Genomic DNA, 15863 nt, shown 5'->3' with positions numbered 1-15863 from the left:
TCTGCACTTTATCTGTGGGTAATCTGGTCTGCAAATGCAAGAGAATCTACCCATGTTTGTACTGACAGCTCTTGGATGTAATGATTTGTCAGATGCATTTTTAGAGCGGATGAGGAGATTGAATGAACAACAGAGATGAGTTTGTTTCCAGGTCTTGTTCTCAGTCCTTCAGCTCCTGGGTGTATTAAGACTACATCCAAATTACAACTTCCTTAAAGATCAGTAGTGCAAATATTGCATTGAAGAAATGGTGTTTTGCAGTTACTTTATTTTAGTGATAAATCCACAGATGCCCATGAAAGTGTTTTCTGAAATGCTGTCTGTTCAACAGTCACTCAAATGGTTTTGCTTACAACATGATACAGACTTTTCTTTTTTCAGAGAATACTTAATTATCTCATCAGTTTGATGCCATTCAAGTTCTGAGTTCCAGATGTTGGGACCCAAAACTCAAATTGGAATTGAAATGGCGGGTGGCATTCTTTTAAAAGGTTAATTGCTTTGTTCACACATCTGTCAGGCAATGAGAAGCTTTTTTTTCTACTTTAATGCTGTGTATGATCACTAGTTGTTAAAATTAGTATCTAAAATCGGGAACGACTGATAACTGACCTCCTGACGAGTAGAAGAAGAATATACTTGCGCAGCTGTTTCCTTTTAATACGAAATATTGGTAAACTGTGAAAAAAATCCCTGGTTGGAAAATACGCAAAGACCTGTAGAATTTATAAGTGTGTGTGGCGACTACAAGTACCAAAACTTAAGTACTCATGAAGGAATAAATTCCTGATGCAAACTGAGAAATGTGAATGGGTGTTAACCTGGCTTCTGTGCTGTTCCTAGTTTTGCTTTTAATTTCTATTTTTTAGTAGTGTTTATGTTAATATGTGTCTTTTAGCAGTGGCAAAAAACTGGAATTGGGCATGAGCTTTTCAGCAAAAGAGATAATTGGAGCAATTCTCCTTTCTCTAAGATAGTATTATTTGACTTAAAATCTGTAGCGGTGTTAGATGAGTCCTTGAAAATAGCACAGTTAAACAAATTTATTCATGGGTAGATCATTGTGAGATTCTGTATCAGTTTCATTAAAGGACCAAAATTTTTGCCTATGACCAGTATCGAAAGCCTCCCACATATGCAAGTAGAGTGACGTTAATTTTCAAGCCATCTGTGTAATACCTCAAAGCCTTGCATCCTAAGAGGGGGAAGATTGTCAGAAATGTGGGGGTGGTGATAAGGTTCCTGTTGTACACTGAGGCAAACTGGTGTCTTCTGCCACTTCTGGTTGCGTAGTTGATGGGTTATGTTTCAGCTTGAGAAGACCTCAGAGAGGGTTAAATTTTTAATTTAAGACCTTGCTGTCTTGATTAACTCATTTCCTGATCTCCAAATAGCCACTAGATTTCCTGCCTGGGTCACCTGATCAGATCACCCGTGCAAACACAGCCCAACACTGCTTATCTTGTGGGGGGGAAAAAAAACAAACAAACCAAAACCGGTGCAGCGAATCCTGTAATGAGATGAGCTGTTCTGATGTGGAATTTCTTAATCCTTTGGTCTGCTTCATAGATGCCCTTATGCAAGGTCACTTTTTAATCTTCTGTCTATGAATAAGTTAAATGAGTCCGAGAAGGCCCTCGAGGCATACGAGTGTGTATTTTTCCTTTCCACTATCATTGCAAATAGTTTCAAATGAAAAAAATGCTTTCTAGGGAGGACATGAAACATATTGCTGTTCCATGGAGTAGTCCTGTGCTGCCCACGTTAGCGAACTAATCGGAGACAGCTGCTATTAACATTCTGTTCCCTTTCTCGAGTACAACAGTTATTATATCTGCTTTTTGACAGAAACCACGCCATCGTTTTAGTGGTCCTGGTTTTTGAAGTGTCTTCAAGATATATTTTTCCCTAATCTCTACTGCATTCAAATACCACCTTTTCCTTCAGTGTTTGTTTTTTCATATAAATATCTTTTTTTTGATTCTTTTTCCAAAAACACCAAAGACACCAACTTTGGATATATTAACAAAAGCTGGAGATCCCCACACTGAGCTGCTTTCTTTCTTTTGTTCAAAATATCTTTGCTCTGCACTGATCAAACCGTGATTTCAGTAGATCCTTCTCTAAGCGGGGAATTAAATCAGATGACCTCTAGGGTCTGTCTCAACCTAAGTTAACCTCCAGTCCTGTTCAATATCTTTATCAAGGACCTGGATGAGGGGATTGAGTGTACCCTTAGTGAGTTTGCGGACGATGCTAAACTGGGAGGAAGTGTTGATCTGCTGGAGGGTAGGGAGGCTCTACAGTGGGATCTGAACAGGCTGGACCGATGGGCTGAGGCCAATGGCATGAGGTTTTAACAAGGCCAAGTGCGGAGTCCTACACTTGGGACACAACAACCCCGTGCAGTGCTCCAGGCTTGGGGAAGAGTGGCTGGAAAGCTGCCTGGCAGAGAAAGACCTGGAGGTGTTGGTCAACAGCCAACTGAACGTCAGCCAGCAGTGTGCCCAGGTGGCCAAGAAAGCCAGCAACATCTTGGGTTGTATGAGAAACGGTGTAGCCAGCAGGACAAAGGAAGTGATTCTTCCCCTGTGCTCTGCACTGGTGAGGCTGCACCTCGAATGGTGGGATCAGTTTTGGGCCCCTCGCTACAAGAAAGACCTTGAGGTCCTGGAGTGTGTCCACAGAAGAGCTACAAAGTTGGTGAAGGGGCTGGAGAACAAGACTTAAGAGGAGCAGCTGTGGGAGCTGGGGTTGTTTAGCCTGGAGAAGAGGAGGCTGAGAGGAGGCCTTATTGCTCTCTAAAACTACCTAAAAAGAGGTTGCAGAGAGATGGGTGTTGGACTCTTTTCCCAAGTGACAGGTGGTAGGGCAAGAGGGAATGGCCTTAAGCTGCGTCAGGGGAAGTTTAGATTGGACATTAGGAAAAATTTATTCCCAGAAAGGGTTCTTGGGCCCTGGTAGAGGCTGTCCAGGGAGGTGGTGGAGTCCCCATCCCTGGAGGTCTTTAAAAGGCGGGTAGATGAGGTGCCTGGGGACATGATTTAGTAGTGGACAGGTATAGTTGGAGTGTATGATCTCCAAGGTCTTTTCCAACCTAATGATTCTATGATTCAATGATTTTGTGATTTGCAGGAGACGGCTGCTGTAGACAGGGCATGTGTGATGTAGGGTTTATTGGCTTTTCACTAGCTATAAGCTATTATTTTTGTTTATTTTTATTTAACTGAATAGTAAATTTTACTGTATTGAATAGCTTTCACTTTTCTGATAATACAGGTAGTAGTACATACATTTGTTGAAAGTTTTCTAAAATATGGAGTTACCTTAGTTTTAAATAGTATTCAAAGCAAATCTGCAGCTATAAGTGAAGATTTCTTTCCAGAGGAGCCAGAACCTGAGGAAGCTGTAACCTATGAGCTCTGGCCATTTGGGCTCTGATAATTCTCTTCTAGTGGCTCTGATCTGGATGTCTGAGGACTCAGTTCTGTCCCTGCATGTGGTGTCCCTGAGTGATGATTTTTTTTTTTTTCCAATTGTAGTGCCCAGGCATTATGATTACTTCAAGGTAGAGAAATAGTCTTGCTTTCTTTGCTAGTAAATAATGTTTTCTGTTAAAAATGCAGTTCTCGGCCAATATCTGTTTTAGAAAGAACTAGCTGCGCTTTTCTTCTGAAGCAATGTTTGATTATTGTTGACCAAAATGGAACTTTGTATTTCTCCTCCTGCATCTTCCTCCCTAGGGATTTTGGCAATTGGTCTTATCAATGAAGCTTTGGATGAAGGGGACTCCAAAAAGACTATTCAAGCCTTACAGATTCCTGCAGCAAAATTAGAGGGTGTAGCCCCGAAGGTAGCGCAGCACTACCAGGATGCACTACTTCGAGCCAAGCGAGAAAAAGCACAGGTGAGTGCAGTTATATGCATGTCTCAAAAAAAAAAACCAAAACAAAACCCCTGTACATGTATGCAATGGGCTTATTGCTGGTCCTGAAAGCCAGGAATCAAAACTAGAAGTGGAGAGCTGGGCAGTCTGCTACCATCAGCTGATCAGCTAGTCAGTTTGGATCTCTGTATTTGAGAAAGAGATTTGCAGCCCAGATGTATCTTTGTGAGCTACAGATATGTGTGTAAGGATATTAACTGCATGAGATGGCTTGCTGCAACTAATCCTGGGTCCAGAATGAGATGCGTAACTTGTTTGCAGAGAAATAATATGCCTCATTGTTTTTTGCAAGGACACTACGTTCGTTCTAGGAGTTCTGAACCTCTGAATATGAGTTTCCTGCAAGCTTAAGTTTTTTTTTTTTTTAGAGTCCTTTACTGAATGGAGTCGTAGGCATGGTTATGTATGGCAAAAAGACAGTTTCTGGAAGTGGAGAAATGTTGTTTTGCTTTTTAAATAAAGGTAAATCTGTGGGATGGCGGTAGCTGAAGACTATGTATATTTCTGATTAAAATAGTTAAGCAGCTTCCCCAAGGGTCCTGACAGGGTTAATGTTCATCAGGAACCCATTTTGTGCTGAAGCATTTCCTCTGACTCATAATGAAATAGTGAACTCATTTTAGTGTGTGCCTGAGCTTGTGCCAGGCCATGCTGGTAACTTCTCAGTTGGTGTGGAATTGCCTTATTTAGGCATATGTTCAGTTTAGGACTTCACCCTGCAGTATGGCAGTAGCTTCATAAATTCAAAGGTCGTATTATAAAGTAACGTTGTGGGGAAAATAGTCACAATCTGAAGTTCTTCTAACTTGTGATTTGTGAACTGTGGGGCTGGGAGGGATTCTAGTTCACCATGAGGTGGTGTTGAGCATCTTGTGTGAACAGGGAGAGCTGTAGGATGCGCCCCTCTTAAGTGATGAGTAGAGAGAGGGAAAAACAGTAGACCTTATAGCGTGCTATACTGTGTATACCTCCTGGAAAACCTGCCACAGTAAATCTGTGGAAAAGCATGGGATGGTTTTTTATAGTCTTTGAGTGGAATGCTGCTGGTGGAGATTACAGCAGAGGAAGTTGCGATTGTTCTCCCCCCTCCCTGAATAGTTTTGCTGGTGCTGCTGCTCTCCGCTATGGGACTATCTAGGCTTTTGGATGAAATCTGCCTGCAAAAGACATGTTAAATCTCTTGAATGACATAACATTAATCATGTCACCTTCACACCAGCCGAAACAGTGGGGAAAAATGTGGGGGGCATGTAAGGAAGTGTTTGTTTTCAGTCCAGCCCTGAAATTCTTGAACACTAGGAATAGAGGCTTTTTTGTGCAGTGTGATTATTATTCCATACATACCAGAAATAAACGTTTCCTTTGTGTTGTTTGTAATTTGAGAGTTATCACAGAGGTAGCAATTGCATGTTTGCATTTTTTTTCAGTTACCTACAGGAAGCAACAGTGAGTGGGGAGAAGCTGTGCTTGGCATCTGCTGGATCATTGTTCTTTATGTATATTTTGGGACTTGCTAAATGCTTGTCTCTTTCCTCTTCTCAAGTTCCTATGTGTAACATTAGTTTATTGAATTTCTTCACATCCCAGCCATCTGTGGGATCCAATGATTTGAGCAATCCAATGATCACTTTGAGCAATCTGTTAGAACAAAGACTTAAAATGTGGCTTTGACTGCCGTGTGTGTACACCGGCCACAGTATGTACAGTGCTTTTTGCTTTGCTTTTATAGTTTGTACAGGCTAGTGAGCTTTTGTGCGCTGGGACAAGAACAGCCTCATGTGGCACTACTGACCCAAGGGTGTTTAGCTTCTGGGCACGCATGTACATCGGCAACTTTTTATTCCAAGAACTTTGTAGCTGTGTTCTGTTGAAGGACTACTAACTTGTTCCTGCAAAGTCATGTCTATTTATCAAGTACAGCTTTAGGACTGACTGGTACCGAGTCCTTGGCCTCGTGTTCTCTTTGCTTATTGGAGTGATTCCCATTGACAGCATTTCTTCATTGTGTTTCCTGAAAGGGGAGAGTAGGAGGAGGTATTGAGTCTGGTAATGCCCCACTTGCATGAGTTCATAGGAGTCGCTGCTAGTAACAAATGCATATGAGGTTTTTGTCTTGGAGTCACTTAAAAAGATACTGAAATGCTGCTTCTTTCCCCTGATATGGAAAACTACTGTATTGCCCGTTGTTGAATACGGGTTATTTTACTGTGCAAGAATAGTGATACTTTTCTCCTCACGCTGTGCATATTTTTCTCATCGTGTTCCCTTCAGGACACACAAGATGAAACAGCTGTACTTTGGCTGGATGAAATTCAGGATGGGATTCAAAGGGCTAACAAGGACACAGAGGAGTCCCAAAGATGTAAGTATTGTCATGCAGTATTGCAATTATTTCCCATTGTCAAGCAAATGCTGGGAGCTAGAAATGCCATGTAAACGTCGTAAGGGAAATCAAATGTGCTTCTGATGTAGTAATTTTTCTTTGAAGAGTGAATTTCTTCAAGTGTTGTAGTTGTCATCTTTTGGGGAGTCATGCCATTTTTCCCATTTTGCATGTGACAATGTTACCTCATTGGGTAAATCTCTACCAAATTTTGTCGTATGCAGCTAATTGTGTGTGCGTGGTGATTAATTAGGTATGAGAATGTCCATGCACACAATTTAAATTTAAATTACTTTTTGTTGTGCAGCATACCATTATCTTGTCTCAGTTCTATTATTTCAGGATTACCTCACATCTTTTTCAAATGCAGGCAGTAATGCACCTCAGTGATATCCGCCTTTGCTCCTTAGCACGGTTTTGCAGGTGGAGTGGTCCACTTGTTATTACACCACAGCTTTTATAATCATGCCTTTTTGAAACAATAAATAATTACTACTCTTTGCTTAACTTGTTTCACTCTTGGTGGGGTTTTTTTTTTTTTTTGGTTCTTGACAGAAGCTTTCTCTCTAACAAAACATGAGGGTTTTCAACATTCTCTGTTGTATTCTAATTGTTTGTTTTCTGTATCTGCTGTTTGTTTGCTGGGTGTGGCATGTGTCAGAGAGCTTGTTTCTACACACTTTTAAAATACAGTATTGTTCTGTTCACATTTACTCTAAATCTTTAGTTTTCCATTATATTCAGTGTTCAGTATCTGCACCTCTCTGCTTGTTTTGCATGATTTCTACAGTATTGGTAAACCGATTGTTTCCTCTCATTATAGTCACCTTGTATTTTTCTCTGTTCCATTTCTTCCATCTCTGGTGTGCTGATAAAACGTCTAACTTTCCACTTCCAAAACTTGTGATTTGATGTAAGGCTGATACTTAGTTATTCAAAGATTCATGATTTTGCTTTGAATAGGCAACCATACTAGAAACTAAAAAAAATTAATCCAAGTCTGGAATCTCTCTGCTGCCTTCTGAAACAAGTTGTCCAAAGGTACTGTGGAATATCTGTCCTTTGAGGTTTTCCAGTCTTGGTCAGACAAGGCCATGAGTGAGCCCAGCCTTGAGAATGTGATTGGACTGGATTGCCCACCAAAATGAGTTCTTGATGTATCTCTGTCAGATATGTGGACTCTCTGGCATGGTTGATTCCTCTAATCGTCACTTTGTTGAAGCACAAATGAGTTTGCTTTCATATCTACGCCTTATCCATTCTTATTCTTTGTTTGTAGATATTTAAGAAGAGTTAGGAATCAATGGGCGCACAAAAAGTTTTCTAGACACAATGAATTTGTCCAACTCATTTGGCCTAGTTCAGTTGTTTTTAATGTCGTTATTTGGCAATAAATTCTGCTGTCAACTGCCTGAAAAGAAGTGTGTGTGGGGAGGATTAGGGCAGAGCTTTCCTTGTTCATCTTATTGTTTGTTCCCAGTAGTACTAGTGCAATTTTTTTCACTATTTTCCCACCTACCAAGCACCTTGGAAAGGCGGGATGTTGAGCATCATGCCAAGGAACGATTTGTCAAAGACAGGATTGAAGTATGTGCCTTTAAGCCCGAGTGAGATCTTCAGCTATCCTTATCTACCCATATATGAACAGATGTTTTTGCAGTCTAACCTACTGCTGAAAATTACTGCATTTCACGTTTGCTGTGTTAGTGCAGTTTCTGTGCTCTGTGGATATGTCTGTGCTGGAGCTGCATTTCAGAAGTAGTCCTGGAATAACATGTTCTTATTTTTCACTTCCTCTGCCTCCGATCTTTCCCCAGTCGGGTTTTTTAACTTTCTTACAAACTGCTCCATGCTGGTTTCACCAGGGATGGATGGTACTAATTGTTGAAAGGACCCCTTTTGAGTTGTGGCTGGCTCTGTCAGAAGAACTTGACTTGACTAAAATGAATGTCAGAGTAGAGCTAAAACTTTGTGTGGTGGTAAGAAGTATTGGTGGTATATCGGCACCGTACTGGGATTAAGGGCACACAAATCTTATGCTGTCAGGCGCTGTTTTATGTATGGTTAGACAGTCTGGTTTTTATTTATACTTTGGTTTTATATGCAGTTAAATATTCGTGTGTGTATATACTGCCCCCCTGTAAGTGTTTGTGCATGTTGCCTTGTTCTGTTTTGTCATTCTGTGTTTGGTGTTGGTCCCTGAGCATCTGAATGCCAAGGTAACCTACTTCCTTGTGTTATCAAAGTCTCCTTAGGAATTCTGGCCATTAATGAAGCAGTAGACTATGGTGATGTTAGCCAGACCCTAAGTGCCTTGCGTTCACCGGATGTTGGGCTATATGGAGTTACTCCAGAATGTGCCAAGACATACCAGCAAGAGCTGTCTGAAGTCAAGAGAAGGAAAATGGCAGCAGGTGAGCCTCAAGCAGGTAGTTGTTAGTGAAATGAATTCAAGATGGTTGCATGTGGAGTTGGAACCGGAGGTAGAAGGGTTTCTGGGAAGAAGTTTTATGTTACAAGTGGCAATTGTGACTGCTTTTTTTTTTTTTTTTTTAAAAAAAAGAAAAAGTGAATAGTAGCATGTTCCCCACTTGCAGTGTTTAGGTAGTTCTCTCATGAGTTCATCAGGGACTCGGAAACATTCCCTCTCTTGCTTGGAGGAAGGAGCATCTGTCTTATGTGGATTTCCTAGTTGTAACATTTGTATGTGGGAAAGATAAGACACGTCTTGAGACTTACAGTGTGGTTTCTGCTCTTAGGGGGCAATGGCAGTGAATGGGTGAAACACTGGGTGAGAGGAGGCTATCATTATTATCACAACGTGCGGACCAGAGAGGGAGGATGGGATGAACCAGCAGAATTTGTGCAAAATGACACACAGCTGTCACGAGAGGAGATACAGGTAGGGTAGATAAGACGTGCCCTTTCTTTGAAAAGTTGTCATTCCTTTCGTTCTCATCTTTAATGGAACTCGGAAAGAGTGCTTCAATGTCAAAGACATGTCAGCAAGCTTAGTAACTCGTGTTTTTTCATGAGCTTCTGTGTGTCAAAACTCTTTCTTCAGTTTCAGGAAAAAATTGTCCTTTTGGTAAAAGGATGTGGTGTTGCTGTTTATTGAATGGCGACTTGGAAGCTTCTTTTAAGCACCATACAGAAATCTGATATAACACTCTGTCTTTTGTGTCTCCGTTTTCTTTTTCTGGCTCCTCTTCCTACCATAACGTCAATCCAGAGCACCATATCTGGAGTCACTGCAGCATATAACCGAGAGCAGCTGTGGCTGGCCAATGAGAGCCTGATTACAAAACTGCAGGCTTGCTGTCGAGGATACCTTGTTCGCCAGGAATTCAACTCAAGAATGAATTTTTTGAAGAAACAAGTACCAGCAATCACTTGTATTCAGGTAGTATCCTTCATTTATGTTTGAAACTTGTACTCTGCAATTGTTTTCTATACACAAACTTACTGGCAGTTTCTGTTCAATTTGAACAATTTCGGCACGCTTGAGAGTGTTTTCCTCTCATATTGCAAATTATCTAAAGGGATTTCCTTCTTCCAAAGATTTATGGTATATTATTTACTTTCCAATGTCAAGTTTAATCTATAAGGTCATTTTGGGCAGAATTGGAGAGAAACACTTGAGAAAGCTTTAACTATCATTTTATTATCAGATTCAGTGCTTCCTCAACAGGGAGATATAAAATGTGTCTATGTCTTTATGGTGATAATACCATGTAGTGAATTACTACAGCGATTCCTCATTGAAGAGAAACAAAACAGTTCTCAGTATCGCTGAGTAAGAGCCGTCTTCTCTTCAGATTTGTCCTAGGGATTTTGAGGATTGAGGACTTGAAATAGATGCTGGGATAATTCGGTGTGAAGTTGGGTCCGTTTACAGGAAAACAATGAACAAATGTGTCTCTGGTGTTGTAACCAAAACGTGTGCAAAAGAAATAGATGCTTTGCACCCTATTACTACTTTATTATTTGAACAGCATATTTGTGTTTGTTTCTGCCTAAGTCGCATGTGCTCTGCACGTATTGGGTTGGTGCAAAAATAATTGCTATTTTAAACCATCAGCATTAAACCAGTATATCTCAGCTGAGAATAAAACTTGTTAATCCAAAAAGAACCATTAGAATCTGTACCCGGAGGAATCAAGTCTATTTATTCTGGTAGCATAGAATTCTGGTGTCTTGGAACTAATGAGTTCTTCAAAGGCGTTTTGAGCTGCCGCTCGGTTGTGGAAAGCCTTCTCTTGCAAGAAGTTGTCAAAATGCTTGAAAATGCGATGATCAGTGGGAAAGAAGGCTGGGGACGGAGGTGAGTGATGGAGAGCTTGGTAGCTCCCTTTGTGCAGCTTCTGCAGAACCATTTGCAAGGAGTGTGGTTGGGCGGTGTTATGGAGAAGACCAGGTCCTTTTTGATTGACCAGTATTGGATGTAAACACTGCTGTTCGGGGTGCATTTTGTTGATTTCCTGGCGATGCTTCTCTGCTGTGATGGTTTTGCCAGCAGTCAAGAAGTTGTATGGGTGATTCCATTTGCCAACCCCTAAACAGTGGCCATAACCATCTCTTGATGAGGCTTTGGTCTGGGGAAGTGGTTTGGTGCTTCACCTTGGTCCAGACACTCTGCAAAACGCCGTCAATTTTCATACAGAATCCATTTTTTTTGTCCCATGTCACAATGCAGTCAAGGAATGGATTGGTTTTGTCACACAGGTGGCACAGAGCAGACTTCACAGTGGTGACTTTTTTTTATTTTTTATTCTGCTCATGCTGCACCCATTTGTGGAGCTGTTTTGATTTTCTCACTTTGTGCAAATATCCAACAGCTGTTGACTTGTTGACATTGAGTTCTTCTGCAGCCTCTAAAATTATTTTGCTTGGGTCTGCTTAGAGCTTGGCCTTCAGCTGGGTGTTTTCTGTCGCAGAAGTGTGCTCAGTTTCAAGGCTTTTCTTTCTGTTATGAAATTTTAAGGACCACTGTCAAGCTGTACATTTGCTGACGGACCCTGGCAAATGCTTGGGTGACACTGCTGGTAGCTTCCATTGTTTTATGTCCCTTTTTGAACTCGTACAACAGAATTGCTTGAATTTACTTTTTTTCCTATCTTTAGCCTGACAGCATGTATGAATAAGTAGAGACTAAACAGTGAAGACAAATCCTTAGCGTAAATAACCAGATTGAGTTTTGTGTTTTAAAGTGGTATAGTCCATGAACAGAGCTAAATGAAGGTTTAATCCAAAATAAGCATCACAGTTTACAATGACAAAAATTGCAATTATTTTTACAACAACCTAATGTATTTGAAAAAACTGCACAACCTGAATCACTCCCGGGTCATTTATATAAAACTCCATTTAAATGTAGTCCAACCCCTTGCTGAACTTCTGAGTATCAGTAGCAGTGAGTCCACGCTGAGGGCTGATAGCGTTACATCACTGTTCATGCTAGCAGCAGCATCTGATGCATGATGCTCATGTAGGAGAATTTCTGTCAGCTTGACTATTTAGCTAGATCCTTGATCCCTAGCTGTGCTTCAGAGGGCCCAGACTCTTCATCAGATAGCTGAAATTATCTCATGATTACAGTTGATGAAATAGTTAGTGCTTTGCAGTGTATATCTCTTGATGAGATAAGTATGTTTCCCTCACATTTTCGTAGCCAGAACAGAAGTTGACAACTGAGGAGCAGGAAGAAGCTCTGATTTGTAATTACTTCTTTAATTAGAAATGTGAATTCAGTGCACCTGTTTTTTGCTTTCAGTCCCAATGGCGTGGCTACAAGCAGAGGAAGGCATATCAAATCCGTTTGGATTACCTGCGAGCACAAAAGGACCAAGTAGTGAAGGTAGTGAAGGCTTCTGCTGTCTTTCTTGGTAAACCTTTTGGGTGGCGAGGTCTGTAGGATAAGTTTTTGTCTGAGTGTCTTGATTACGCTTTTCTAGATTCAGTCGATGACAAGGATGTATCAAGCCAGAAGACGTTACAGAGATCGTCTACAGTATTTCAGGAACCACGTAAGATGCTATTTCATTAAATGAATTAAGTAGCTGACTTTTGTACTCTTTCCAGAATGAAGCCAAGCATTCATTTTATTTTTAATCCTAGATAAATGATGTTATAAAAATTCAAGCCTTCATCCGAGCAAACAAAGCACGAGAAGACTACAAAACCCTCAGTAAGTATTGCCGAGGATAAAACTGATGTGCCTCCCATTTCTTTTTGCAAGGGTTGTTGCTAGTGGGATCTACAAACATCAAGGCAGTTTTGAAGAGCGATTGGGATGAAATGTGTAGGGCAGTGCAGAGAGTAGATAGTCCTTGAGGCTGAAGGAAGACTTGATTCCTGCAGTTGCTTTTGCTACAAAAACCAGAACTGTAGCTTTGCAGTTAACTTTGGCAGTGTGGACAATCCTAGGCTGATACTGACTTTGTTCTTCACTGTTTGTTTCTCTCATGAGTTATTCAAAGCAAGAAATACAAAATGTCAGAAGCTGTTCAGGCATGGTAGTGCTAATTTTATTCTGACTACTCCTTGATGTGCTGTTTAAACATAGATAAAGCATATGTTTATTTCTGTTTCCTGTCCCTTGATGTTTCCTTGCCTATTTGTAGTTAACGCTGAAAACCCACCTATGGCTGTGGTTCGGAAGTTTGTCCACTTGCTTGATCAGAGTGACCAAGATTTTCAGGAGGAGCTTGAGCTAATGAAACTGCGCGAGGAAGTTGTAACCTTGATCCGATCCAATCAGCAACTGGAGAATGACCTCAATCTCATGGACATCAAAATTGGGCTGTTAGTGAAAAACAAAATTACATTGCAGGTAGGAAGTGTGCTGATGGGTGACCAACTACAGATTGAACTGAGCTCAGTGCTAGTTAGCATGGAAGGCTCCTGGCCTCGGTCGCAGGTTGCTCAGGCCCAGCGGTAAATGTTGCCCCAGACCTGCGGATTATATTCCCAATGTATTTTTACTTCATTCTCTGAAAGAAAACTGTAGGAGGAGAAGAAACAAGACCTAAGGCTAAGAAAGACAAACACCAGACTGTTTTGACCTAATGAATGTGACAGATTGTGTTTTTAAAGGCTTTGAGAACTCTGTTTTGTTGTTCCTTTGTGGTTAAGTGAGGTGCCACAGGTTTGCAATGAGGGGAGTGATTTCAGAGGGAGGAGACTTGCTCTTGCCTCTTGGTGTTTGTTGATTAAAGGAGAAGCCCTTCTATCGCTTGGCTGATAGGCTCTTGCCGACACAGCATTGCCTTTTCTTCAAGATGAAGTTCTGGTCAGCTTTTCATTTGGCCTTGAAGGGGCATGACACAAAGCTCCTCCCAGTATAAAATCTCAGCTGGTGTAGTGGAATTTATCTCTGAAGGAGGCTGCAGCTTCTGAGTTGGTGTCTGCAGAGAAAAATGCAGTTGCTGTCAGAACATGTAGAGGTGGTGAACTAGATGAGCATGAAATCGGATTTTTGTTTTTTAAAACCTGATTTTAGAAGGAAGACGTTTTCAAGCATCTTCAGGATGCTGCCAGCTGTGATAATAATTGCTGTTAAAGTGACTAACCCTTAGAATCGTAGAATAGTTTGGGTTGCAAGAGACCTTAAAGATCATCTAGTTCCAAGCCCCCCTGCTGTGGGTGAGAACATGTCCCACTAGATCAGGCTGCCCAGGGCCCCATCCAACCTGGCCTTAAACACCTCCAGGGATGGGGCATCCACAGCTTCCCTGGGCAACCCGTTCCAGTGCCTCACCATTCTCGTGGTGAAGAAATTCTTCCTTATGTCAAGCCTAACTCTGTCCCTCTCCAGTTTATACCTGTTGCCCTTCATCCTATCACTACAAACCTTTGTGAACAATCCCTCCCCAGCTTTCTTGTAGGCCCCTCAGGTACTGGAAGGTCACTATAAGCTCTCCTCTGAGCCTTCTCTTCTCCAGGCTGAACAACCCCAACTCTCTCAGCCTGTCCTGGTATGAGAGGTGCTCCAGTCCTCTGATCATCTCTGTAGCCTCCTCTGAACCCATTCCAACAGTTCCTTATCCTCCTTATGTTGAGGATTCCAGAACCGGACACAGTATTCCATGTGAGGTCTCACAAGAGAGGAATAGAGGGGCAGAATCCCCTCCCTCGACCTGCTGGCCACGCTTCTTTTGATGCAGCCCGGGATACGATTTGTCTTCTTGCCGGCTCATGTCATTGCTGGCTCATGTCGAGCTTCTCGCCAGTCAGCACCCTCAAGTCCTTCTCCACAGGTCAGCTCTCAATCACATCATCCGCCGTCCTTTATTGGAATCACGGGTTGACCCAACCCAGGTGTAGGACCTTGCACTTGGCCTTGTTGAACCTCATGAGGTTCTCACAGCCCCACTTCTCCAGCTTGTCCAGGTCCCTCTGGATGACATCCTGTCCTTCCGGTGTGGCAACTGCACCACTCAGCTTGGTGTCATCTGCAAACTTGCTGAGGTTGTGCTCAATCTCACTGTCAATATAATTAATGAAGATATTAAACAGCACCGGTTCAATATGGACCCCTGAGAGACACCACTTGTCACAGATCTCTATCTGGACTTTGAGCCATTGACCACTACTCTTTGAATACGATCATCCAACCAGTTTTCTTATCCACTGAATACTCCACCCATCAAATCCATATCTCTCCAATTTAGAGAGAAGGATGTTGTGGAGGACCGTGTCAAAGGCCTTACTGAAATCTAGGTGGATCACTTCTGTCGGTTTACCTGTGTCCACTGCTGTGGTTACCCCATCATAGAAAGCCACTAGGTTGGTCATCCAGGATTTGCCCTCTAGGGTTTTAGACAAATGCAGGGAGTCGAGGACAAAGCAGAACACGTACATCCAGTCAGAGATTGCTGCTGTAGCAAATAATACTTCACTTTAATAGCCCCAGACATTGACCCTGTCTTCCCATGTACAAGAGAAGTGAAATCTCAGATGCAACTGTTCTCCAGAATTGCCTGTTATGAAATACTTAGAGTGGAATCTGTCCTTATCCTTTCCAGGATGTTGTTTCTCATAGTAAAAAACTTACCAAGAAGAACAAGGAGCAGCTCTCTGACATGATGATGCTGAACAAACAAAGGGGAGGTTTGAAAGCTTTGAGCAAGGAGAAGAGGGAAAAGCTGGAAGCCTATCAGCATTTATTCTACTTGCTTCAGGTAAGCAGCTTCTGATGCTGCTTGGTAACCTCTTGTCATAGATACTTACATGTCTTGGCACAGTCTTTGCTTCTGCACTGTAGTTTTGAGCCACCGTAGTTTTTAGCAGCGCTGGCCTGTATGGACATGCACGCTAAGTAATTTTTGATGTTTTTGTAGACTAACCCAACCTACTTGGCCAAGCTGATTTTTCAGATGCCTCAAAACAAATCCACAAAGTTCATGGATTCCGTCATCTTCACGCTCTATAACTATGCATCTAATCAAAGAGAGGAATACCTGTTGTTGCGGCTTTTCCAAACGGCACTGCAGGAAGAGATCAAGTATGTGGTAGCTTACAGCACATTCTTGC

The 15863-nt window shown here is 41.8% G+C and overlaps 1 protein-coding gene across 1 annotated transcript in view; it reads left to right on the top strand.

Moving 5' to 3' along the window:
* IQGAP1 (IQ motif containing GTPase activating protein 1) overlaps nt 1-15863 on the top strand; it is a 64559-nt gene that overhangs the window by 29977 nt on the left and 18719 nt on the right. The window contains exons 15-25 of the mRNA XM_054077383.1: nt 3744-3907; nt 6218-6308; nt 8576-8743; nt 9089-9231; nt 9562-9732; nt 12103-12186; nt 12284-12355; nt 12447-12516; nt 12953-13161; nt 15356-15511; nt 15671-15834. Coding sequence (XP_053933358.1) covers nt 3744-3907; nt 6218-6308; nt 8576-8743; nt 9089-9231; nt 9562-9732; nt 12103-12186; nt 12284-12355; nt 12447-12516; nt 12953-13161; nt 15356-15511; nt 15671-15834 — 1492 coding nt within the window. The remainder of the gene's footprint in view (nt 1-3743; nt 3908-6217; nt 6309-8575; nt 8744-9088; nt 9232-9561; nt 9733-12102; nt 12187-12283; nt 12356-12446; nt 12517-12952; nt 13162-15355; nt 15512-15670; nt 15835-15863) is intronic.

The sequence above is a fragment of the Cuculus canorus genome, chromosome 12 (genome assembly GCF_017976375.1).
Source record: "Cuculus canorus isolate bCucCan1 chromosome 12, bCucCan1.pri, whole genome shotgun sequence".
Taxonomy (NCBI): Eukaryota; Metazoa; Chordata; class Aves; order Cuculiformes; family Cuculidae; genus Cuculus; species Cuculus canorus.
The sequence above is the reverse complement of the archived record's forward strand: the minus strand, read 5'-3'. Positions and strand labels throughout refer to the sequence as shown.